General features: G+C 31.4%; 1 protein-coding gene across 1 annotated transcript in view; it reads right to left on the reverse strand.

Annotated features, from left to right (window-relative positions):
- Window positions 1–25,586, reverse strand: part of LOC130441275 (cysteine-rich motor neuron 1 protein) — a 191,371-nt gene continuing 165,785 nt past the window's right edge. The window contains exons 2-6 of the mRNA XM_056774876.1: window positions 12,480–12,754; window positions 10,528–10,743; window positions 10,155–10,438; window positions 6,842–7,428; window positions 1–3,613 (exon numbers count right to left, since the gene is read on the reverse strand). Coding sequence (XP_056630854.1) covers window positions 3,435–3,613; window positions 6,842–7,428; window positions 10,155–10,438; window positions 10,528–10,743; window positions 12,480–12,754 — 1,541 coding nt within the window. The 3' untranslated portion in view covers window positions 1–3,434. The remainder of the gene's footprint in view (window positions 3,614–6,841; window positions 7,429–10,154; window positions 10,439–10,527; window positions 10,744–12,479; window positions 12,755–25,586) is intronic.

Consider the following 25,586-nt stretch of genomic DNA (forward strand, 5'->3'; position numbering starts at 1 on the left):
AAACATAGTTATTTATTGTAATTTTTGTATGTACATTGTTAAAGTGTACACTAATTTAATAAATATTATACCTAAATACACTTCAAAGTGTTAAACACTAATAGTTATTTTAGTGTAAAAGTGGCCGTCACTAATTCAAGCATTCTTAAACCAAAAGCTACCATCTACTTTATTATACTGACTCACCCTATAACTAGTTTTACATCCACTTTTCAATACTCATTCATAGAATTAGCATGGAAATAAAAGAAGAATTTTCTACATGTGGCGGTGCCTATGGTAAATATGTTGGTAGCGCTGTTCTTATGTCATACATTTCAAATAGAGGTTAGTTGTCACTTATCAGTTGAAGAGTGAATTTCATTTTATTTTTCAAAAGAAAAATGTAATTTGTTTTTCTACCACATTATTATGGAAATCCTTTGAAAAGAAATTTACTCCCTTTAGAAGTGCTTTATAGTATAAGTCAGTGTAAACTTGAAAAATGTTTAAAAAATCTGTAGAATTTATATAAAAGGCAGCAGCCGCCATGTTGAAAGAGCAGTAGTTCAAATGTATCATATTGTTTTGCCAAATAATGATCGGGTAAGCAAAATATTTTCCTCAAAAAAATCAATAATTAAAAGTTCTTTCACACAACAAAAATGAACAAGGAAATAAATTATGACGGCCAAAAAATAATTCATAAAAAAATACTCTTTGAATACTGCAAATAAAACATTTCCTGTCTATATAGTTAAACTATATTATTAACATTTATTTAAAGTCTATAAAATGGCAGTTGCAACAAATGGGTGAAGTATCTAATCGTTTTTTCAGCAAGTCCCTCATATACCCACCCAAAAATTTGCAACTGTGCAATAGGAACAATCTACATATAAATCTGATTTATTAGTACAGAAACATGGAAAAATAAGACTTATCACAATCAAATAAAATTATTTTAGTTCCAAAATCTAAATATATAATATTTACAAAACACAATTTATACAATATTATTAACAATATCGTTAAATGTAGCTTTCGATTGTTATAAAGACATTAGATTATCAATAATGTAGTTCGTTACCAAAAAGTTAGTACTTTTTAATTGGCAAGTATAAGTAACTTAATTAAAAAACCTTTTAAAAGGAAGAAGTCCCTTTATTTTCGATTTATTAATTGAACTACACTATCAATGTTACTTCTACTCAACTAGACATATTACTGAGGGATAATCAATGATTTTAATTTATACATTTTTACTTTTTTCGTGATGAATTGCTTTATTTTCAATCTCTCTTGATAGAAAATCAATTTAAGATAATACAAGACACTTAAAATCAAGAAAAATCATTAAGCTAAACAAATAAAATGATCTAACAAGTAAAAAGTTGAAGAAAATTAGATGCCATTTAAGAGAATTTTTCCTTTTTGTGTATATTTTCATATTTAAATTAGAAAAACAGTGAATATGCGAATAAAAGGTGGTTATATCAAAATATTATGATTATTTTTGACTTTACGGTGGATTATAGGAAGCAAATAGGAAATTAGTGAATGACAAATAAAAACATAAATTAATACAGGTTGGATCTTAGGAAGAACCAGCAGAATTTTGAACGAATTTAACAATTCATTTACAACTTAATTGACAAATAAAGACAGTTGTAGGGGCATTCAAATACCTAGAAGAAGAAAATACTGCAAACTATCTAACTTTTTGTAGTTTCTTAATAAAAGTTAATTGTGTAGATCAGAATTTCGAATGATTTATAAGGTGTTTGATTAAAAGTATTTACTATTGAACTGCACTTGAAATAGTACACGGAAAAGGTTATTGAATGGTTGTTTATTTCATTGTGAAACGGTCAAGTCAAAAATGTTTTCATTGTTTTTCACTTAATAGGAAAACTGAAAAATTATATGTATTAAATACTATTATTTAATCATTAATCATCCCGCTTTAATTTGTTCATGATACATAACATTACTTCGTTCAAGTTAGAGTCTTTTAAATTAATTTAACACTAAACTATATAAACTTGATGTTAACATCAATTCTAAAATCAAATAAATCATTATAATACTACAATATGTTTTTCTTTTCAATTTTCGAGATCTTATCAATAATAAGTCATAAAAGTTATAGAGCAAGATTGAATCGAGTTTTTACTGGGCTATTTCTAAATCTACAAATAGATATTGAAAATTATAAGTCATAGAATTTGGATTTTGTATATGAAAATTAAGAATTCATTCATTTCTAGAAAGTATATATATATATATATATATATATATATATATATATATATATATATATATATATATATATATATATATATGTACACAATAAACATACTTCTCAAATACCCTGCATACCGACTCTAATAAAAAAATATATATATAAGAAGTACAATTTTTTTAAAGGATATCAAAAAAAACAAGTTGCAAGTTGAATATGTCGAATGGATATTAAAATTGTCATATAGACATATATTGTAGATGATTAATAAAATATAAACAAAAAAATGTAAATGAAATCATTAAGGGCTATTTTCAACATTATGGCAGCCATTTGGCATCAGAATTAGATTTTTTGTTGTCAAAATGAGGCAATTAATAGATTTAGTTGTACTACTGCCTACTAGGCCTACTGTTTGTAGGCCTAAAAAGAGTTCAAGATGACATACCACTGATCAAACTATGATAAACTTTGAAAAACAACATATAAAAAACATATTGTAGCTTAAAGCACTATCGAACCGACAGAAATGGATTTTAGACCAAGAGCCGAAGACAGATCGAAGTTAGAAAGGAAGAATGGAAGAAATTGGAATAAAGAAACAAATTCATTGCATGACGAACAAAAGAAAATCTTGATTGGAATCTAGTGGGATGACGAGAAAAGGGAAATTGGGAAAAGCTGGGGACAAGGCAAACTAGTCAGTCTCTGAAGACGATAACTTGGTTATCGAAACGAGCGTCAGACATTGTAATTGCGAATATTATTGTAATGGTAAAAATAAATAGTGCGTTCAGTATGAATATCACCAACGGTTCCAAACAAATATACAGAGGTTGGAACAAATAACAATTAATAAAAGTATCCTTTAAAAAAATACATATTTTCAACATTCCTTATTACATAAAAAAATAATAAATTAACATCTATCTCAGCAACAGTCGCATATTCAGAAATAAAAGCAAATAATTACTTTGTCACATCCTTTCGTGTTTCTATTAGCGGTACCTTTTTGTGGTAACATTCGATTTTTTGAACATATCGTCAAGTATTTATGTAAATATATAAAAAATTTTGTTCAAACAATAAACATTTTACCCAACAATAATTAAAAAATCCAATTCACCTTGGATTTTTTTTCGAACAAAACTAATTTTGTGTAATATTTACGTAAGTAATCTGATATCACATTAAATTCGGAGAAATCGTTTTAAAGAAGTTGATCAGTTTTTTTGATTGTGTTGTTGTTGTTGACAGTGTGATAGTGACATTGAGACAAATCGAGGCTGCTTTTTCTACGATTCTTGCATAGAAATACCAGTAATATTACCAAAACTGTCACAAACAGCAGAGAGCACAAAACTATTATTACGATGTAAATCAAAGAATCTGAAAGTAACAAAATTTGTTTTTAGAAGCTATTTTCAATCATAAACATATTTGTCATGTATCTTTAAACACTGTTTTCTTAAAAAAAACTGTCATTTTTCTTTGGAAACTGTCATTTTTAATAAGAAATTGTTATTTGTCTGTAGAAACTGTCATTTTAATTATAAACTTGTCATTTTTCTTTAGAAACTGTCATTTTTGAAAACAAATGTGTTATATGTCTTCAGAAGCAATTTTTTTCATAAACAAACTTGTCCTGTGTCTTTAGACACTGTTTTCTTAAAAAAACTGTGATTTTTCTTTGAAAACTGTCATTTTTAATAAGAAATTGTTATTTGTCTGTAGAATCTGTCATTTTAAGAATAAACTTCTCATTTTTCTTTGGAAATTGTCATTTTTGAAAACAAATGTGTTATATGTCTTCAGAAGCAATTTTTTTCATAAACAAACTTGTCCTGTGTCTTTAGACACTGTTTTCTTAAAAAAACTGTGATTTTTCTTTGAAAACTGTCATTTTTAATAAGAAATTGTTATTTGTCTGTAGAATCTGTCATTTTAAGAATAAACTTGTCATTTTTCTTTAGAAACTGTCATTTTTGAAAACAAATGTGTTATATGTCTTCAGAAGCAATTTTTTTCATAAACAAACTTGTCCTGTGTCTTTAGACACTGTTTTCTTAAAAAAACTGTGATTTTTCTTTGAAAACTGTCATTTTTAATAAGAAATTGTTATTTGTCTGTAGAATCTGTCATTTTAAGAATAAACTTCTCATTTTTCTTTGGAAATTGTCATTTTTGAAAACAAATGTGTTATATGTCTTCAGAAGCAATTTTTTTCATAAACAAACTTGTCCTGTGTCTTTAGACACTGTTTTCTTAAAAAAACTGTGATTTTTCTTTGAAAACTGTCATTTTTAATAAGAAATTGTTATTTGTCTGTAGAATCTGTCATTTTAAGAATAAACTTCTCATTTTTCTTTGGAAATTGTCATTTTTGAAAACAAATGTGTTATATGTCTTCAGAAGCAATTTTTTTCATAAACAAACTTGTCCTGTGTCTTTAGACACTGTTTTCTTAAAAAAACTGTGATTTTTCTTTGAAAACTGTCATTTTTAATAAGAAATTGTTATTTGTCTGTAGAATCTGTCATTTTAAGAATAAACTTGTCATTTTTCTTTAGAAACTGTCATTTTTGAAAACAAATGTGTTATATGTCTTCAGAAGCAATTTTTTTCATAAACAAACTTGTCCTGTGTCTTTAGACACTGTTTTCTTAAAAAAACTGTGATTTTTCTTTGAAAACTGTCATTTTTAATAAGAAATTGTTATTTGTCTGTAGAATCTGTCATTTTAAGAATAAACTTGTCATTTTTCTTTAGAAACTGTCATTTTTGAAAACAAATGTGTTATATGTCTTCAGAAGCAATTTTTTTCATAAACAAACTTGTCCTGTGTCTTTAGACACTGTTTTCTTAAAAAAACTGTGATTTTTCTTTGAAAACTGTCATTTTTAATAAGAAATTGTTATTTGTCTGTAGAATCTGTCATTTTAAGAATAAACTTCTCATTTTTCTTTGGAAATTGTCATTTTTGAAAACAAATGTGTTATATGTCTTCAGAAGCAATTTTTTTCATAAACAAACTTGTCCTGTGTCTTTAGACACTGTTTTCTTAAAAAAACTGTGATTTTTCTTTGAAAACTGTCATTTTTAATAAGAAATTGTTATTTGTCTGTAGAATCTGTCATTTTAAGAATAAACTTCTCATTTTTCTTTGGAAATTGTCATTTTTGAAAACAAATGTGTTATATGTCTTCAGAAGCAATTTTTTTCATAAACAAACTTGTCCTGTGTCTTTAGACACTGTTTTCTTAAAAAAACTGTGATTTTTCTTTGAAAACTGTCATTTTTAATAAGAAATTGTTATTTGTCTGTAGAATCTGTCATTTTAAGAATAAACTTGTCATTTTTCTTTGGAAATTGTCATTTTTGAAAACAAATGTGTTATATGTCTTCAGAAGCAATTTTTTTCATAAACAAACTTGTCCTGTGTCTTTAGACACTGTTTTCTTAAAAAAACTGTGATTTTTCTTTGAAAACTGTCATTTTTAATAAGAAATTGTTATTTGTCTGTAGAATCTGTCATTTTAAGAATAAACTTGTCATTTTTCTTTGGAAATTGTCATTTTTGAAAACAAATGTGTTATATGTCTTCAGAAGCAATTTTTTTTCATAAACAAACTTGTCTGTGTCTTTAGACACTGTTTTTTTAAAAAAACTGTCATTTTTCTTTGGAAACTGTCATTTTTAATAAGAAATTGTTATTTGTCTGTAGAAACTGTCATTTTTAGGATATATTATTTGTCTTCAGAAGCTATTTTTTTCATATACAAACTTGTCATGTGGTTTTAGAAACTGTCATTTTTGACATTTTTGTCATTTGTCTTTAGAAACTATTTTTTTTATTAACAAACTTGCGATGAGTCTTTAGATACTGTCTTTAAAAAAACTGACATATTTCTTTAGTAACTCACTTTTAAATAGAAACTTGTCATTTGTATGTAGAAACTTGTCATTTGTATGTAGACACTTGTCATTTGTATGTAGAAACTTGTCATTTGTATGTAGACACTTGTCATTTGTATGTAGAATCTTGTCATTTGTATGTAGAAACTTTCATTTTTAAAAAGAAACTTGTCATTTGTCTGCAGAAACTCTCATTTTTAAAAACATGTTATTTTTGTCTTTATAAGCAATTTTTTTCATAAACAAACTTGCCGTTGCGTTTTTAGAGACTGATTTTTTCAAAAAAGTATTATTTATATCCAGAAACTATCATTTTTCTTTAGAGACTGTCATTTTCAAGACTAAACTTGTCATTTGTCTGTAGAATATATCATTTTTTTAAAAAAGTTGTCATTTTTCTTTATAAGCAATTTGCTATGTGTTTTTAGACACTGTCATTTCATTTCAAATCTGTTATTTGTCTCTAGAGATTGTCTTTTTCAAAAAACTATCATTTATCTTCAATACTGTCATTTTTAAAAATAGACTTGTAATTTTTCTTTATGAACTGTCATTTTTAAAAAACGAATCTGTTATTTGTCTGTAGAGGCTATTTTTTTCCAAAAACATTTGATTATCATTAACGCACAAAGAAAGACAAATAAAACATGAGTTAAGAGGGGAAAGAACTGAACAATTTAGAAATATAAAAAAGTTTCTTACCATTTTCTTTATCTGTACGCGTTACTGAAGGTTCAGTTGTAGTAGTTGTTGGGTATCCTTCGTAAAATTCTGCATTTCTATTACTAATAACAACTGGTGCAATGTCATTATCGATTTCAACGCTTTTATCGACAGTCGCCGAAGAAGTACTGGTACTAACAGTGGAACTAGTAATGGGAATAGTCGTAGGTAGTCGTTTCGTTTTATATTCGTCCAAAATTTTAATAAGATCGTTCATTGAAATATTATATCTCGTTAAGATGTCTTGTTGTAATTTGACAGAATTACATTTACATATTTCGCATCCTTTTCTGTTAATTCTGTAACCATTTATGCAAGTTTTGTTGCAATTAGCTAAAGGTTGACATTCTGCTATCGAGGTCGTTGTAGGTATTGAATCTTCGCACAATTCTCGGTTGCAATCTATCAAACCGTTGTCGCACAAACATGTCGTGCAATTATCACGTTCTATCCATTTCTCCAAATGGAGACGAGATACATTGTCTGAGCTGTTACAAGAATTGTTTCGATGCACTAAATTTACTTTTACATCGCAGTAGTGGGAGATGCATTTCTCTATACCGTTACTATAACATGGAAAATTTATCAATAAAATATTATGTACTGCAATAATAGCAGGATTATTATAAAATTATTAATAAAGGATGGGGCGAAACTTTGGATTTTTAAAATAATAACATTTGTTCGAAGAAAAATAGAAATAATAGAGAACGGGCTTATTGCATCATCTTTTTTCGCGAGGAGTCACTTCGACGGAAAGCGTGGCGCTTGTTTTACGTGATCGGTCGTTCATACGTCTTGACAAGACTGTGTCGTTAATTAAGACACGTTAATGAAGCTCCGAGTGCAAATTTAATTGAAATATGCGTTAAGCGTTTTGAATACACCGGTTCCACGTTTAAACCACCAGAAAAAGTCGTCCAAGAATATCTAGGACCACAGACAATATTGATAGGGTGAAGGTGTCAGTACGAGAAAATCCGCGTGTGTCTACTCAAAAGCGATCGGCGACTTTAAACTTGTCGCGACGAAGTTTGCAGCGAATTTTGAAGTTGGATCTTAAACTGCATCTTTAAAGTTCCAGTTAACACAGGAATTAAAAGATACCGAATTTGGAGCAACCTTGGCATTTGCTGAAGATATGCTTAGTCGATTTTCCACTTTTGACAACATCCTTTTTTCAGATGATGCTTTCATTTAAATGAGTTCGTAAACTGACAAAATTGTTGTTATTGGACCGAAAAAAATGCAAAAATGAAACATCAAAAACCATTGTATAGTCCGAAAGTAACGGTGTGGACAGCAATCTCAAGCAAAGGAATTATTTAACTCCAGAACTTGCGAGATCAAGAATAGCAAATACGAGAACTTGGTTCCAACAAGACGGAGCGACCTATCACACATCAAATGACTCTATGGCGGTTGTTTACTGCAAGACTAATTTCCAAAAGAGGTGATATCCCTTGGCCCCCATGTAGCCCTGATTTGACGCCTATTGATTTCTTTTTGTTGAGACACCTCAAACATAAAATCAACATGACAAATCCCAGGGACATCGGTGAGCTAAAGAAATATATTCGCCAGGAAATGGCAGCAATCACCCCAGATTTATTGACAAGAGTTTTCACAAATCTGAGGAGTGCCGTCTTCGAGAAGGCTATCATTTAGATGTTATTATTAAAAAATGGAAATTTTGAGAGATTCATAAGAAAATTCATTTTTCTGGAAATGAATAGTTGGAAATTTTTCAAAAAAATTAGACTGTGCATTATGTAGTTAAGAAAATGAAGTTTCAAAATAGATAGAAACTAAAGAATAAACACTTAAAAAGGAGAAACAATTATTTTAACAACGGCTTTTGTAGAAACTTGGAAAAACTAAAATTTCCAGATGATTATAGAGATATCTGTATCATCAACATAGCCCAAGACTTTTAGCTACAAAACAATTTGCAAGGTTGGAACAAAATCGTGTAGTCTCAAAAATTACAGGGTTTGCTTAGAATCACAAAATTAGAAAAATCGCAAGACGGATTTTTTTGCTGTCAAAATTTCCTTTGAAAATATTTTGCTGCAGTAGAAATCCGATGAAATCAATTAATTTGAAATCATCTGATTGAAAACAATCAATCAATACAACATTATCTGAATGTAGATCATTGATTATCACTTGCCATGTTGTCATATTGATTAATTTTGATTTTGACGTTTTAAATATTCAATACTTCAAAATGTAACGATTTCGTTGTAATATTGACGAAGAAATTATAGTTTATAGTAACAAATTTGTATGGAAAATATTTCTGTAATGATAGAAAGTATCAATTAGAAGAAAATCGGACGGTAGAGGAATTGGCGTTGATTTTAAAGGTTTGGGTTCTGAACATAAGAAAAGATAGTACGGAGTTTAATAAAGAAACCTCGTTCAAAATCATATGGAACCTAACAATTAAGCTGAAGAAAAATACAATCAGAAAAAAGAAAAAAGTTCGACATCATTAAGTTCGTAGAAATAACGAAAATGGTAAATTAATGGATTGAAAATACCCTTGAAGAGAAACAACGATGATTCTGTAACAAATCGAGTTGAATACAACCCTGATTCAGCAAGACTTCCCAAAGTGGTACTGAAAGTAAATTTTTAATAGAGAAAAACGACGGCTACGTTTGTCCTGTCCGATTCTTTGAAAAACTGATGTCGAAAAGGGCCGAATATTGAAATCGTCACTGAAAATCCAATTGTAATTTTTACTCGAGAAAAGGGCTGGCTCTCTGTACCATCGGTGGACCTAGCTCACAGCCTCTTCAAGATAATTCGCTGTGGATTCACAAAGGGCTGTAAAATTGGATGGAAAAAAGTGACGACGACGAAAAGCCCGATGATCCCCCTTATCTCTAATTGATTTATTGCTATGCGTCAAGGATTGTCGAAATGACTTATTTTTAACTTTCATAACGACTGAGTTTGTGTAATTTAAGTTGTTTAGAAAATATTATTTTAGACTATTTGCAGCTCTATATCTTAAACTGTGTATACCCACCCATGCGACATACTCTTATTATGTTAGAGGTTGCATAAGGCTTCAACTGAAAATTCAAAAGAGCACGATTTTTGAAAAAATTTGACCCTTTGCAGGTCGGACATGCCCCCGCAGTCGGTGACGATAACCGGTTAAAAGTGGTTTTAAAAGTAAATTGCTTGAAAAGTTTTGTCTGCTCCAGAGAAACAAATCTGACGTTCGATTTTTCTAATTTTGTGCTTTTCTAAAAGAGCATCGATACATAATACTTACATGCAAGTACACAAAGTACATCCTTCGTCCTTAGTCCAAGTTTCTGAATGATTATGGAATTGATTATCAACAAAACAAGATGCAGAGTCTTTTTCTTTTTGGTTAGAACAAAGCGCTAAGCCGTTATCACATCTACATAATTGTAGAGGAGGTATGAACCACTGTTCACCATTTTCATAAATGGTATTTTCATGGATACATCCTTTTATTTCTTCATTTTGTTTGCATTCATAGAGGTCGCAACATTTGCCGGGAATTCCCTTACCAGGTCTCTTAATAACAGGCTTGAAATAAAACATTTGTATCGGTTTACTCTCATTTATGTTAAAATGTTGTTCTAATAAAGTCACAACGAGTATAAGAAATTACTTACTGTCCTGTTAAATCCACATTCTGTCTTACATGGGAGACAGACACAATGATCCTCAATTTCATCTCCTTCGACATTTGTGGATTCGCTGTCTGCCGGACATTTTGTGCATTCTGTAATTTTGCAACAGCCTTCAGTATGAACCACTGGTACTGATTTTTTGTCGCACAGTATTGGAAGTGGACAAAGACGTGGATCACAAACGCATTCGCCATTAACCTATGACATTTCTTCTATTCAACTCGCTACATAATGATCATTGATGAATTTTAGGACTTTTTGTAGATTGAATTGCTTCATAAACTGAGGGCATTACGATACGTATAGTCCTAGAAGTACCTTACCTTACCTAGAGATGGCGATACTTACTTGGAAGGTACACAATATGTTTAAAGTTTGAAGACCCCACGTGCTTTAGTATTTGTTTGGCAGCCATCAATAGTAAACGTTTTCAGTGAATTTGTAAACATGGAAAAAGATTCTAGATTCTACTCTGCATGAGACGGCTCCTTCGTTATTAATAGCAAAATATTGGGTAGCAGGGTTTAAACGAGGCCGTATGACCTGCGAAGACCAGCATTGCACTGGTGGACCAAATGAGATGACGACTCCAGAAGTGTTGAAGAAAATCCACAAAGCGATACTGGATGATCGTCTACTGTACTAGTACGCGAGCTAGCAGACATAATAGGCATTTCAAAAAGTATGGTAAATCATATATTAACTAAAAATTTGGACATGAGAAAGCTGTGCGCGAGATGGGTGCTCACAATCGATCGAAAACAGCATCAAGTGTTTTACAGAAATAAAGTAGAGTTTTTGCGCAGTTTCATAACCATGGACGGAACGTGGAACCATCTTTTCATACCCGAAACAAAAAAAGAATCAAAACAATGGATTAAGAAGGAAGAACCAGCTCCAAAGTTGCCAGAGATCGTTCAAATTACAAGCAACGTCATGTCGTCGGTTTTTTGAGATGCGCGTGGGATAATTTCCATTGAAAAAGGAAAAACTACCAACGGAGAGTATTATATGAACTTATTGCAAAGTTTGAGTGAAGAAATCAAGCAAAAACAGCCGCATTTGCTTGGTTTCTTGGTACCTTATACTCCCTATTCGCCAGATTTAGCCCCCTCGGATTATTTTCTGTACCGAGACTTGAAAAAATTTCTCGGTGGTATCGAACTTATTGGTTTGAGCTAGAAGGAGATTACGTTGAAAAATGAATATGTTATTTTGCAAAATTTTTGTGTTTTTATTATTGGGCCAGGTACTTCTGGGACCATCCTCGTAGACAAATTAACATGTAAAACAGTTTTAAGAATGAATGTAGTAGTTCTATTTATACATATTCACTTATTTGTAATCGTGATCGAATTCTGTTCCACATAAATCGGCATCTTTTTTTAAATCAATCACTTCCACCGACCATTTAAACAACTCAGATCACAATTACCTTCAATATATAGTCGTAAAAACAATATCCAGTATAAAGATAACTTTGAAAATTTACCTAGCGTCATTTTCAATACTCCAAATTTATGATAACCTTTGTTTTAAATGCGGGATATTGCTCTTACTAATAATTTATAAACGACACATTGATAAGCATGGTCACGTAAATTTTCAAATTTAACTGTCGCATAAAATTGCTAATTAATAAGCATTGAAATGTCAAACGAAACGTCAAAAGTTTATATAAGTGAACGCACACCGAGCGTTCAGATTGAAATAAAGTGGATTACCGAACGATATCGAACAGTCAAGAGTCATCACCGAACGCAGTAATCGACCATTGACATATGTCAGCAGTGCGTCCAACCGTTAAAAAAACAAAAATCGCAACAACAATATTGAGAATATTGGTTCCGGTTGGTTTTTTTGAATATTTTACTCACAATATTAACCAACAGAGTTATTACATATTTATAGAGAAAAATATTTAATCTTCTTACCAAATGTTTTTCTTTGTCCACGCATTCGCATTTATATCCATTAATTACAGCGCCCTTTCCGCACGGACATTTTCCATTGATTTTTTCAGTTTCGTTACATCCTATACATTCATATGTGGGACAGCAATGACCCGGTAGACCGGTTCCATTTGTAGCTATCTGTAATTGTGAAAAACATGGAGGCTTCGAACAAGTAGACAGATCGCATTTACAGTTATCTTCAAAGATGACGCTATCGGGCGGGCAGTCCTCGATAGATGGCGCAGCAAGTATCGCTGTAAAAAAATTTCAATTTTTGAATATAAATTAATGAATTTATGAGATATTGTTTCATATTTCGTGATTATATTAATTGTTTCATTAAGAAATTGGTATATCTAATTTCTCCTAGACTTTTATGTCACAATTTTTAATTTTATCCACATGGTAAACTTTAATTCATTAATTTTGATCATTGCAATAACGGATTTGTGAGTTAGTGTATTGTCTTGAAACAATATTTTCTTCTTAATCAAATGCGGCGTTTTTGCATGATTTCTTAGCTCAAACGTTTTTCCTTTTTCAAGATAGTATGGTATTTTTTTTATTTAGCCACGTTGTAAATCTAACCTAACTTTTCTTCCTCTTTTTCAAGTTATCTCTCGACTGATTTATTTCAATCAAACAGCTAATGTTTGATATTTGATTGTACGTTTGAATGGAAGTTAGTAACATATTCGGTACTATAAAATACAATGGTTGTACTATAAAATTGATAATTGAAAATTGTGTATTTACAAGGGGTTTGAGATAAATAATATTTCCCACATATATTTCAACTAATGAAAATGATAATTGTATTAAATCTACACGGAATTGAATTTTCTTTACAAATATCGAAAGGGAAAATCAATACCGAGACGTGATACAAATAACTAGTTCTTATATTGTCAATTTCGTCATCGTCTTGGAGCATGTTATGGCGCATTTATGTTTCGAGCTAGCTTTTCAGATAATCTCAACAAGATCGTATCTCTTTGAGTAATACAATTTATCTACATGTTCTATGTTCGTGCGATCGTAGAGATACGTATACGAGGGTAATTCTATAATCAACATACCGCTAATTACTACGAGAATTTCATACGATTTCAATTTTCTCGAGATTATTTGCTCGAAATATAATAATTTCCTTACATCCGCTCCGTTCATTTTGTAACAAGCTGTACTTTAATAAGTATAATTATAAATAAATCCTTGGTAGCGTGAAACGGTTTCGAGAGGGATGGGAATTGAATTTTTTTTTTTCGACACCGCGTTTTACCCTTATATCCGTTACACTTTCCTTTTATCCGATGGCATGTTAATCTAAAATTAGTTTAAAATTCAAATTTGCCAGCAATTTACTGACGTCTCGAGTTTTATTAACAAGATAGAAAACGTTATCTAATGCCACAGCCAGAGGCATCTGAACGGTTTTTAGGGGTTGTTGGTGAAATTGTCGTCGTTCATCAATTTTTCAAAAAACTTTGTCCACTGGTGAAAAAACCGAAAACAAGATTAGATTTATCTCTAGATTTACAGAAATATAAACTACAACAAATAGTGTAGACTCAAATTTACTACACCATTGATCCGTTGGTATTTTTAGTGACTAATAAGATCAAAGGTGATACGATTTTCATCGGAGCAAAATTTCTGTCTATTGAGGTCTGATAACACGAAAAAATCGCTGGGGGACCAGACAAACCAGACCGACAAACTGATGGATACGAAATCATGCAATTTTGGCATGATTTTCGTTGGTATGTAATAGAGCACTTTCTTCTTCTTTAAAAGGACCCGTTTTTAGCGCTTTCGTCGGCTCCAATAACGCTACGTTTATGGTTTTTCCCTTATTAAAATAATCGACTTACCAGCTGACTTTCAGGTCTTTCCACGTTTTGAAATCCGTTCACCAAGTGCAGACCACTCGGTTGACCATCGATTAGACTTCATTATGGAATTATAATGCTATGTTTCATCAATTGTCACATATAGACGTTCCTTTGATAACTTCAAGGTTTCAACTATATCATTCAGGTTTACTTTACGGTTATAATGAATTATTTTGTGAAATTTTTGATGTTTTCGTCGGTTAAAGCCGCATTGGTAGTCCACTGCGTGTATCGTCTTCGAAACTTATTTCGCTTCGTTTAAATTTTACATACACGTGGGGTGAAGCTAAGCTTTGGCTTCTATAGTATTTTTTAACACAAAAATTATGATTTTATCAGTTTTTTCAGACTAATAAAAGTTGCAATAGCTCGTAAACTGCTATTATGATAGTTGTCAAATCAATACACGTATATTTTGAATGGAAAAATGTGGATTTAATACTAATAGCGCCATCTGGGTCTCCGCCCAACTAATCAGTTATAACTTTTAAACGCTGTTTTTATCCTAATTCTCGACATGCCGATTTTGAAAATCGATCGAAAAACTATCATAAGAAAAATAATGAAAATATTTTGAAAATATAGATGATTTTCTGTAGTACGTCCCTGTTTCAAATGGGATAATTTTAACGAAAGGATTTTGTTAAATTACAACTATCGTCCGGAAAATCTCTGCACTCGAAAAATAAATTAATTCGTCTTTAAGACAAATAGAATAAGGAAGATGGAAGTTGAACTTTGGGAGAAATTGCTACGCGGGATTTGAATGATTCAATTTGTTCTAGAAAATCTCTTATGAAATTGATGATTAAGCTATTGCGTTTCGTACGCTACTATAGAGACATATTTTGAAGATAATGCTATTCTACATTATTCATTATAATCTGTTTGATGCCTCTATTGTTTTGGGTTTCACCTCGTGTGTCTTAAAAAACTTATAATGGACAAGTTTTACATTTAAAATATAAAAAACTAAACATGAAATTGATTGCTATATTACTAGTACGTAAAAACATTCGAAATCTAACCTAACTTTAATAAACTGAGCTTTATTTTGCACTTGTTTGAATATTCGGTCTCTGTTTAACCTTCTGACGGATACAATGTGGAAAATTCTAAATGATTTTCCGCTTACTTGAGTAACTGATTAATTATGGTGCTATACAAGTGATTTTATTGAACTTATACATGCTATTTTCACTTTTTTCCTTAAATGACGGAGACTATCGAAAGACTTATAACACAAAGTAGGGCATAACAAAAATCTGGACGAATCTCGATTTTCAGAATGGGGTAAATAACTCGTCCAAGACATGGACCGTGAAGCCAGTCATGTTCGATTATAATTGAAGAGTCTTAAGTTTAGCGATTGCGGCTGTTCTCGGAAACGGTTTGTTTTTATATATATAGCGCCGATTAGTTTATATCGTTTAGACATTACTAAACGTTTTTTAACAAGATGAATGTTCTTAGAGCCTTCTCTATACCTCCTTCATGAACTGAAACTTCCTAGATGGTTTTCAAATTTCATTATAAACATTTAAGCTTCTGTAGACATTTTTTAGAACTTACTAAACGTTTTTTAACAAGACGGATGTTCTTAGAGCCTTTTTTAAAACTGCGTTTCATCAATAAATAGTTTATGATAGAGTGAGGCCCTTATAAGCATTCTTCACTTACTGTATGTACATTTTCCATATGCTTTTTAACGATTTGATTCTTCCTAGAACCTTTTCTATACCTTCTAGACATTCTCTTTATGAACTGAAACTTTCTAGATAGTTAAGTTTCGTTATAAAATTTCTTGAAGATTGAAGCTTCTGTAGACATTTTTTGGAACTTACTAAACCATTTTTAACAAGTTGTACGTTTCTAGATTCTTTTCTACAACTGCGTTGATCAAGGTAATATCATAAACACTTTATGATGAAGTAGGCATAAAATTGCCTTAAACTATTTTAAATGTAATTCTAGGTACTTTTTAACAATTCAGAAACTTCCTAGATAGGCTGGAGCCATCATAAATCCTGAATTTTCTGAAAGTATTGGTATTAACGATTCATATTTCTACATTTATTTTGTTTTTAAGTAAATTTAGTCGTATACATTCGTAGACATCGTATTTATTTATTTAAATGTTGAATATATTGCAAAAAAGCGTTACCTTCCATCAGATTTCAATAGGATTGGGTACCTTAAAATAAGGTTATTTGTGTAAAGTAAATGAAAATCAAGACAAGTCCATGTGTTGAATACCACGAAGTTGTGTAGAGAGGTTCTTTCTGTGTCAACAGCTGCTTTAATAAAGTGCCATTTTAACAGATTGATAGATTTCGCAATCCATTTGAAAGAGCCACTTTAAGTAATTGGTTATACTAGAATTAATTTACATTTCCGTAAGGTTACATTGAAAGATTTATAAGGATGAGAAAAAAAATATACGTCGTGAAAAATAGGGAAAAGGATATGTGTGTGTTTTTTTTGTATGGAATAATGAGTTTTACAAGGTATTTGTTTTAATAAATTACGTTTTTTCTAATTATCGAAATCTGTAAATACTTTTTCGTCTAAAGATGCATTACCAGTTTCTTCAAGTATTAGTTTTCACAGATATCCATCATCCAGTACATAAAATAAAGGACAAAGAAAATACAGAAAAGAGTAGAAAAATGTTAAAATCAAAATATTTATCACGAGCAACTGAAATAAGAAACGTACCAAACAATGATAGGTTTATCAGTTACCTACGCATGTAACTTCTAGTCAATAAACAAAAAAAACAGAGAACTGTAAACTGCACTAAAGTCGTCTTATTACGACGCCATCTCCCTACGAAGGTTAGCGATCCAAATGGCTATTGTCGCACGAGAAACCGCAGCTCTGAATATTTCTGTAGACGTCTGTCCGAGCCATCTATGCAAGTTTTTCAGTCATGAATTTTGTCTACGGCCGACCGACCGTTTTCCTTCGATCTTCTCTTCTATTATCTCATATCGTTCACCTCTCATTATATGTCTTAGGTACTGCAACTTTCTCTCTTTGATTGTCATGAGAAGTTACCCATTTGTTGAAGGACCTTTATCTTTGTCCTATGTTCCGTCCAAGATATCCGCAGCACTCGCCTGTAGGCGTACATTTCGAACGCATCAATTTTCTTCTTTGTGACCGCGTCCATGATCCAACTTCCGCATCCGTACAGGAAAGAAGTAACAGCGAAGCATTTTGGTCCGGAGTTCCAGGCTGAGGTTGTGGTTTGCTAGAAGTGTCTTTATGTTGTTCGGAGCTTGCTCTTGCTCAATTCTTGATCTGATGTCTTCGTACCAAAGTACTTGATAAAAGATAGTTGGGTAAAATGAATACTTTCCAGAAGATTCTCAACGCATACAAAATACTTCACAAGAAGTACAGAAAGGTACTAGAGGTTTACGACTAAAAAAGAAGGTAGTAGGGCGTTTAAATAATGATTGAAATTTCCAGAGGGTCTACAAGAAATATAAAAATCTCCAGAAGGTATGAAAACAATCTCCAGAGGTTTAAGGACAATTAAGTGTCTGGAGGTCTTAAAAGAAGTAATAGAGTTTCCAAAAGACTTACTAGGAATAAATAAGTTTCCAAAATATTTACAAAGAACTCCACAAGAAGTACAGAAGGCTCCAGAGGTTTACGATTAAGAAATAAGGTTATAGAGAGTTTAAAAGAAATAAAGAAGTCCCCAGGGGGTTAAAAAACAATATGAAGTGTTTACAAGGAAGAAAATAGTTTCCAGAGGTGTTGAAAGTACCATTAAAGTTTCTAGAGAGTCTACAAGAAATATAAAAATATCCAGAAGATATGAAAATAGTTTCCAGAGGTTAAAAGACAATTAAATAAGTGTCTAGAGGTCTTAAAAGAAGTAATAGAGTTTCCAGAAGACTAGCTAGGAATAAATAAGTTTCCAGAAGATTTACAAAGAACTCTACAAGAAGTACAGAAGTCTCTAGAGGTTTACGATTGAGAAATAAGGTTCTAGAGAGTTCGCAAGAAATAAAGAAGTCCCCAGTGGATTATCAAATAATATGAAGTGTTCACAAGGAATAAAATAGTTTTCGCAGATGTTTAAAGAACCATTAAGTTTCTAGAAAGTCTACAAGAAATATAAAAATCTCCAGAAGGTATGAAAACAGTCTCCAGCGGTTTAGAGACAATTAAAAAAATCACTGGAGGCCTTATAAGAAGTAATAGAGTTTCCAGAAGGCTAACTAAGTATAAAAAAGTTCCCAAAAGATTTCCAAGGTATACAAAGAACATCACCAGAAGTACAGAAGTCGCTAGAGGTTTACGATTGAGAAATAAGGTTATAGAGAGTTTACAAGAAATAAAGAAGTCCCCAGTGGGTTAACAAACAATATGAAATATTTACAAGAAAGAAAATAGTTTCCGTAGATGTTTAAAGAACCATTAAAGTTTCTAGAAAGTCTACAAGAAATATTAAAATCTCCAGAAGGTATGAAAACAGTCTCAAGCGGCTTATTGATAATTAAAGAAGTCTCTAGAGGTCTTAAAAGAAGTAATAGAGTTTTTAGAAGGCTAACTAGGTATAAAGAAATGTCCAGAAGGTATACAAGGTTCTAGAGAGTTTTCAAGAAATATAGAATTAAACATAAAGTAATTACAAGGAATAAAATAGTTTCCAGAGGTGTTTGAAGGTCATTTATATTGAATTTGGAGAAAACTTTGATTCTAAATTGGGAGTTTTTGTGGATAAAACGTTGAATTGTATTCAGATGTATTTTATACAAGCGAGAAAATGAATGAAATAGATAAATATAGTAACAATTGTCATTGAAATGTTTAATTCCATTATTATTAATTCCCATATGAACAAAATTGTCATTTTCTATAAATATCTGATTACAAAGACAGACAAAGGTGCAATTAGTTGACAAATGCGATTCGTTTTGCTAATGTGCAAATATGATAGACGTTAAATAAAACCCACACAGTTTGTTTATGAAGAAGCTGTTATACTGATTACTGGAATAACATTTTTTTAACCTTTAAATGTCATTTACAGCAGTCAAACGTCGTTTTTGTATTTCTTATGTGAAGTGTACAGTTAAAAACTTATGAAATGTGTAGGTATGCATGCTAAATAAAATGGATAAACTTACGCCTACACTGAAAAATTGTTTTTACCCGCATGCAAATGTGAACCAATTTCAATGCAACTTCTGTCACATCAAATAATGATGAATTATGTAAAATTACAATTTTGTAGAGCTGATAGTACGTTCAAGAATAATTCTTTATTCAAAAGTCATCTTATAACAGACAATAATACAGGTGCTGTTAAAATTACTACTGATTCAACAAATATTTTGTCTCGTTATAGTTAAGAAAGGATTTTATGGAGATAGGACACTAAAATTAATCTAGTCTTAAAACTGGTTTTCCAAATCTCTTCATACAGCTTAGAATCGTGATCACTTGGAACTAAGGAGCTGATGACACCATCATATTGGTTACAACGAAGGAGAAAATGGCAGTTCTCCTATACAGAACAGAGCAGGAGAGTGGAAAGCTTCGTTTAACAATAAACAGAACTAAAACATCCATCTGCTTGAAGATCTTGAAAGGGTTAACAGCTGGAAAATCTCAGACATAACCAAAAACGCTAAATTGAATCTGGTTCTAAAACTGGTCTTCCAAATCTATTCATACAGCTCAGAATCGTGGTCACTTAGAACTAAGGAGCTGATGACACCATCATATCTGATATAACGAACAATAAACAGAACCAAAATATCCACCTTCTTGACGATCTCGAAAGGGTTAACAGCTGGAAAAGCTCGGACATAACCAAAAACGTTAAATTGAATCTGGTCCGAACGTTGGTCAGAATTATGGTCACTTACAGTTAAGAACAGCAAATATATTGATTCATTTGAAATGTGGTGCTAACAAGTTATTGTTTAGGATTCCATGAACTGAGAAAAGAGCTAATGAGTAAATACTGGAAAAGTCAAGAATGAAAAAAGTGCTGCAGTACCGTGGACAGCTTTGCAAACAAACGATGCAGAGAAAATGCGGTTCGTGAGTTGGTGAATAACATTAAATGCAGGAATTAGTTGATTATGATGGGTAAAATCTCCAACTAGAAGCTCGAATATGAGATGTCAATATAGACAGGAATAAGAATTAGAGGTTAGGTTAGAAGATGATCTGATCAAGCAAATAAGACACAATAAGACAACCCCTTCACGTATTGTTTGATCAGGATGGTGATTAGAAATATGGAAGGAGACAATCAAAAAGGGATCCTCTTGATAGAGAAAACGAACAAAAATAGAGTGAATTAAGAACACAGTACTTCGATTTCGAACACGACTAGTATTTTTTTGTTGATTGGGCTTCAAGGTTGGCTCCAACTACTGCGCGAGTGCATTTGACGAAGTCTTTGTCATCTGTAAAGCCTAATAAATGAACTAAATCATTCGCTTATGTTGATCAACACGTACATGTATCATTCTAAGAACCAGTTTAAAACTTCGACATGAAAGGACGTTCGCTTTGCTTCAGTGCGTTTTGGACAGTAATGTATCAGAAAATTCATAATACTACACTTAGTATCACCTAATCTTTTCACTGCGACGCCCTCTTATAGTCAGGCCAGTGAAGCTTTCCTGGATTTGCGCCATTTTAGTAGTTCCAGACGAATGTTTCGTGCTGCGGACCACCCCTAAAATGCAAGATTTTCCACAACCAACTAAAATATACCCATAAATGCGTTCTAATGGATTTTGGACTTGTCGAAATGACTACTTGAAGTGTACATCCGATTTTCTTTGTTTGAACGTCTCATAGTTCCTGTTGTATAAAAATATATTATTCCATGAGGGTGCGAGAGCTATTACTTGAGTCAAAATACTTGTAAAAACGATTTTTATTGGATTATTCAAACTACACAATCCTTATTATTTTAACAAGTCCGTTCTTCTAATACAAGAAACAACACCTGTGAAAAACTGATTTTTTGATGAAAAGCATCATTGTAAACACTTATTTTCACTAGTAATTATGATTTCTAGATGTTTGAATCATATTTTTTCTCGGTGTATGTAGAACAAATAAAGTTGTTCTGAAAGTTGAATTATTATTGGGGCAACGTCATGATAATTTCACCATCAACTGGTGTAATTGACGTATTTACTGTGACAATGCGTTAATAATTCAACCGCAATTAACATAATTAAACTAGTTCGCCCAATACAATCTCCAATTTGGTTCCGAGTCACATGATGAAGACAGAGGTGATGGTAATGTCGATGTACTGCCATCTAACGGATCGATAATTTCATTAATTCGCGCTTAAATATGATAATTAATTTTTTATAACATTAAATTTGAAAGTTACTATACGAAACTTTCGAAAAAATAATTGATTTTTCTGAAAAGGTAATTAGAAGGTTGCAGTGAATGTTTAGCGATATAGATTATACAATTTTTTTAAGCCTCAATTAAAAAATAAGAAAACATTTTACCAAGTATTAATTTCACTAAACTAAAATGCACATTGACCACCGATTTTATGTGACTTGATACATTTAGATTATTTTCTTTGGGGACTAGTAGGTAAGAAAATTTCACCTCAACATTGCTTCACGTACACGTCTTGTGTAGTCGCAGAAATCATAAAATTTATATTTAAAATATGAAAAAAAAGTTTTTCTCTTGCCTATATCGTATTTTGATGGACGTAATTTATAATTACCAAAAAGATATCGATTTCTCTTGACCACGAGTTGTAAGTCAACGTAAATTTGGATTTAGGTTTTACTTCCTTTATTCCAAAATCTACCCTGAGCTGAAGGTTCCTTTTTTATAGGTAAAAACTAGCCCTATGTAATCAAATTAAATCATTGGAAAAATTAATAAAGATATTGAGCTGTTTTTGGATCCAGGTTTTGCTTACTCTCTATTTCAAAGTTCACTCTGCGTCAGGGGTTGATTTTTTCTAATTTGAGATAAAAAATACCCTCATTCGAAAAATTCATCAAATACTAGCATGCAAGCATCTGTAAATATGTTGAGTTAACATGGATGGATAATTTCTCATGTGTTAATCCTCGTGTGATTTTGGTTTTTTCCCTATAATTGGCTTAGTTTCATATTCATAAAAAATTCAATATTTTACAAAATTTTGGTTATCATAAATAGTTTTTGAGTTATTTTGAAGAAAAGGCGATATTTCGCTAAATTACGGAAATGATTTTCTGAAAATAAAATTCGACATTATTAGTTTTGATTTTATAAAAGGTTTTTCACAGGAATTTAGAAAAGTTTCCTCCGAATAATTCATTGTTTTTTCATTATTTATCCATCTTGGCGTTGACTAGATGTATATTTTTCAAGTTATTCACGAAAAACCGTCTGAAAACTTGGTTTGTTTTGCCTGAAAACCGTCAATAAGTCGAAAAGACTTCTTAGATCAAAATTTGCTTAGAATGAATCAATTTAACGATTTCCGCATTTATTTTCAATCCTCCATGGAAAAATAAACCCCCCGAACAAAATAGACTTTGATATAGAAAACAAATAGAACTTTTGGTTCTGTTCATTGACTGGACTAATCTTATTTACTTAAAAAACATGTGACATTATAAGAAAATAATATTTTTTGGCGATTTTTTGCTCAGCAAACTTAATATCTATATCCCAATCCTTCACATTTCTTTTTTTAGTTGAAAAACGAAGTATCCAAAACCAAAACGTCGTATGTTTGCTATCTAAAACCCCAAATGAGAAATGAGCGTAAATTTTTTTCACGCCAGATAATAAAAAATATTGTTTCCATAGAAAATTAACTCATAGAACAAATTTTCATCAACATTGTGTTTCACATGCATTTTCATTTTGTGATGTGACTGTAAAAAAAATCTACTAAACAAACTTTTCTTCTTACAAACTCATAAATCTTTAATGTGGAGGAATAGAAAACGGGAGAGAGAGAACTCGCGGCAACGCCTTTTGTGGATAAAGCGTCACATCCAGAAAGTATCCTAAGTACACGGAAAGTCACATTTTAAACTAGGTGAAACTAAATTTCTGGCTATCTATTACCTTATAAGGAGAAATGAGATTAATTTATCTTTTATGAAGTTAACAGATAACTCTTATAATAAAATTATGTTAAAGGACCTTAGCTGACACATCATAAATTATTCTTAATTGAATAAATTGATTTGACATGTAATCAGTAGTGGCATATAAATATTTATCCTGAAGGTATTGAAATAAAAAGTAGAAAAAATATTATACAACATATAAGCAATCTGATTAGATATTTTGGACGGTAAAGACAGACCAAAAACTGGTTCAACTTCCTCTTCAATATTTTCAAAAACAAGTTGATGTACCCTCCTATTCCACTAAACCTAAAAATCCAAATAATGTACATTCATTTCTAGAGAGATAATCAACAATATTGTTTCCACAATAGGGTGGAGGGTTGTTGGTCCAGCTACCACACTCTGGGGAGCAAACCATCGCCAGAATATACGTATTCCAGCCTCTCGATAAAAAACAGCGTGGTTACTCCAGTAAATATCAAAGAAGTCAACAAATTGGTTATATCTAATCCTAAATTGAAATTGCGTGATATAGCTGAGGCTATAAAGATATCAGAAGTCAGCGTGTTTAAAATTTGACCAAGAGAAAGCATTTTTTCCAAAATGCAGCAGCTACTCACAATCGATCAAAAACAACAACGTTTTTATGATTTAGAGCAGAATTTGGACATATTAACACGTAATAAATCAGATATGTGACAATGGATGAAACGTGGATTCATCATTTCACTCCGGAATCAAAACGATCATCATCTGAGTGGACTACAGCTGGTGAACCAAGTCCAAAGGCACAACAGTCAACTGGGAAGGTTTTGGCTTCAGTATTTTGAGATGCGCTTGGAATATTATTCATGAACTCATCTTCAAAATGGAGACACCATCAATAGGGAATACTACATAGAGTTGTTGGATCGTTTAAATGCAATAATCAAGAACATAACACTGTTTCACCAAGGTAATGCATCGATTCACAAGTCTAGGGCAACGATAATTAAATTAAACGAGTATTGATCTCAAACAAATGTTAGCCAGTAAAACATTCAGCTCAAATGCCTATTTGAAGGAATTACACTTCGAATTGCTTTCTTAACCATCGTACAGTCGAGATCTGGTCCCCAGTGAGAACTGATCTCAATAAAATATTTGTTGGTAAAAAAATCAGCTCAAATGAAGAAGCAATTGACGAAACTGAAGACTATGTTGATGCAAAAGACAAATCCTTCTAGTAGCACGGCATCGAGAAGTTAGAGAAGCGTTGGAAAGATCGCATAGCTTTTGGAGGAGATTACATTGATGTTTGAAATCTATTTTTGGGAAAAAAGGTGTTTTTGTTAGTCAGTCACACGATTTATTGAGTGATAATGTGATTGTTTAGACCCCTCATGCATAATACAAACAAAAAGAAGAATCTCGGTACACCTGGGTAACTCCGCTACTGATTAAATACCTCTGAACCCTACGGAGACCACTTAATCCCCGTATGAGAATATATATATCTAGATAATTTTGCGACTGGAAAATTTATGATACGATTAAGAAGGATCATTATTTTGAAATGATCGAACACGAAGCTTTGCAAGACTTCAATTGCTTTCTAATAAATAAACATTAAAATTTAAATTAAAGTTGTTGCAGCCTCTAAGGGATACGTGTAATGACTTAAAATTAAAATTAATGATGGGATAATTGAAACAGATCGGTTTTATAGGTAATCGAATCGACGCAAAAACGGGATTAATGGAAAATCCATTTTTAGTATAACCAAGGTGCGATGTGTGATGAAATTTTTGCTTATACTGCATCTGATAGATTAGTGAAATAATTCATAAAGTTGTGGTACACCTGGTAGTTTAAATGGCTCGTTGTGACAACGCACCGCTTTTAATTCGCAATTTTTCGAATACCGTGAGTCTGTATACATCTGCAGATACAAAAATTTCTAATCTATGTTCTAAAAAAGAACCACGACGCATCAGATGAAAGTCAATAGAATAATCAACTTTTTTATCATACCTCGTATATATAAGGTTAATAAATCCATCAATTTACGATTTCCAGAAATGATTATTATCGATTAAACATAT

Source organism: Diorhabda sublineata, chromosome 3 (assembly GCF_026230105.1).
Source record: "Diorhabda sublineata isolate icDioSubl1.1 chromosome 3, icDioSubl1.1, whole genome shotgun sequence".
Taxonomy (NCBI): domain Eukaryota; kingdom Metazoa; phylum Arthropoda; class Insecta; order Coleoptera; family Chrysomelidae; genus Diorhabda; species Diorhabda sublineata.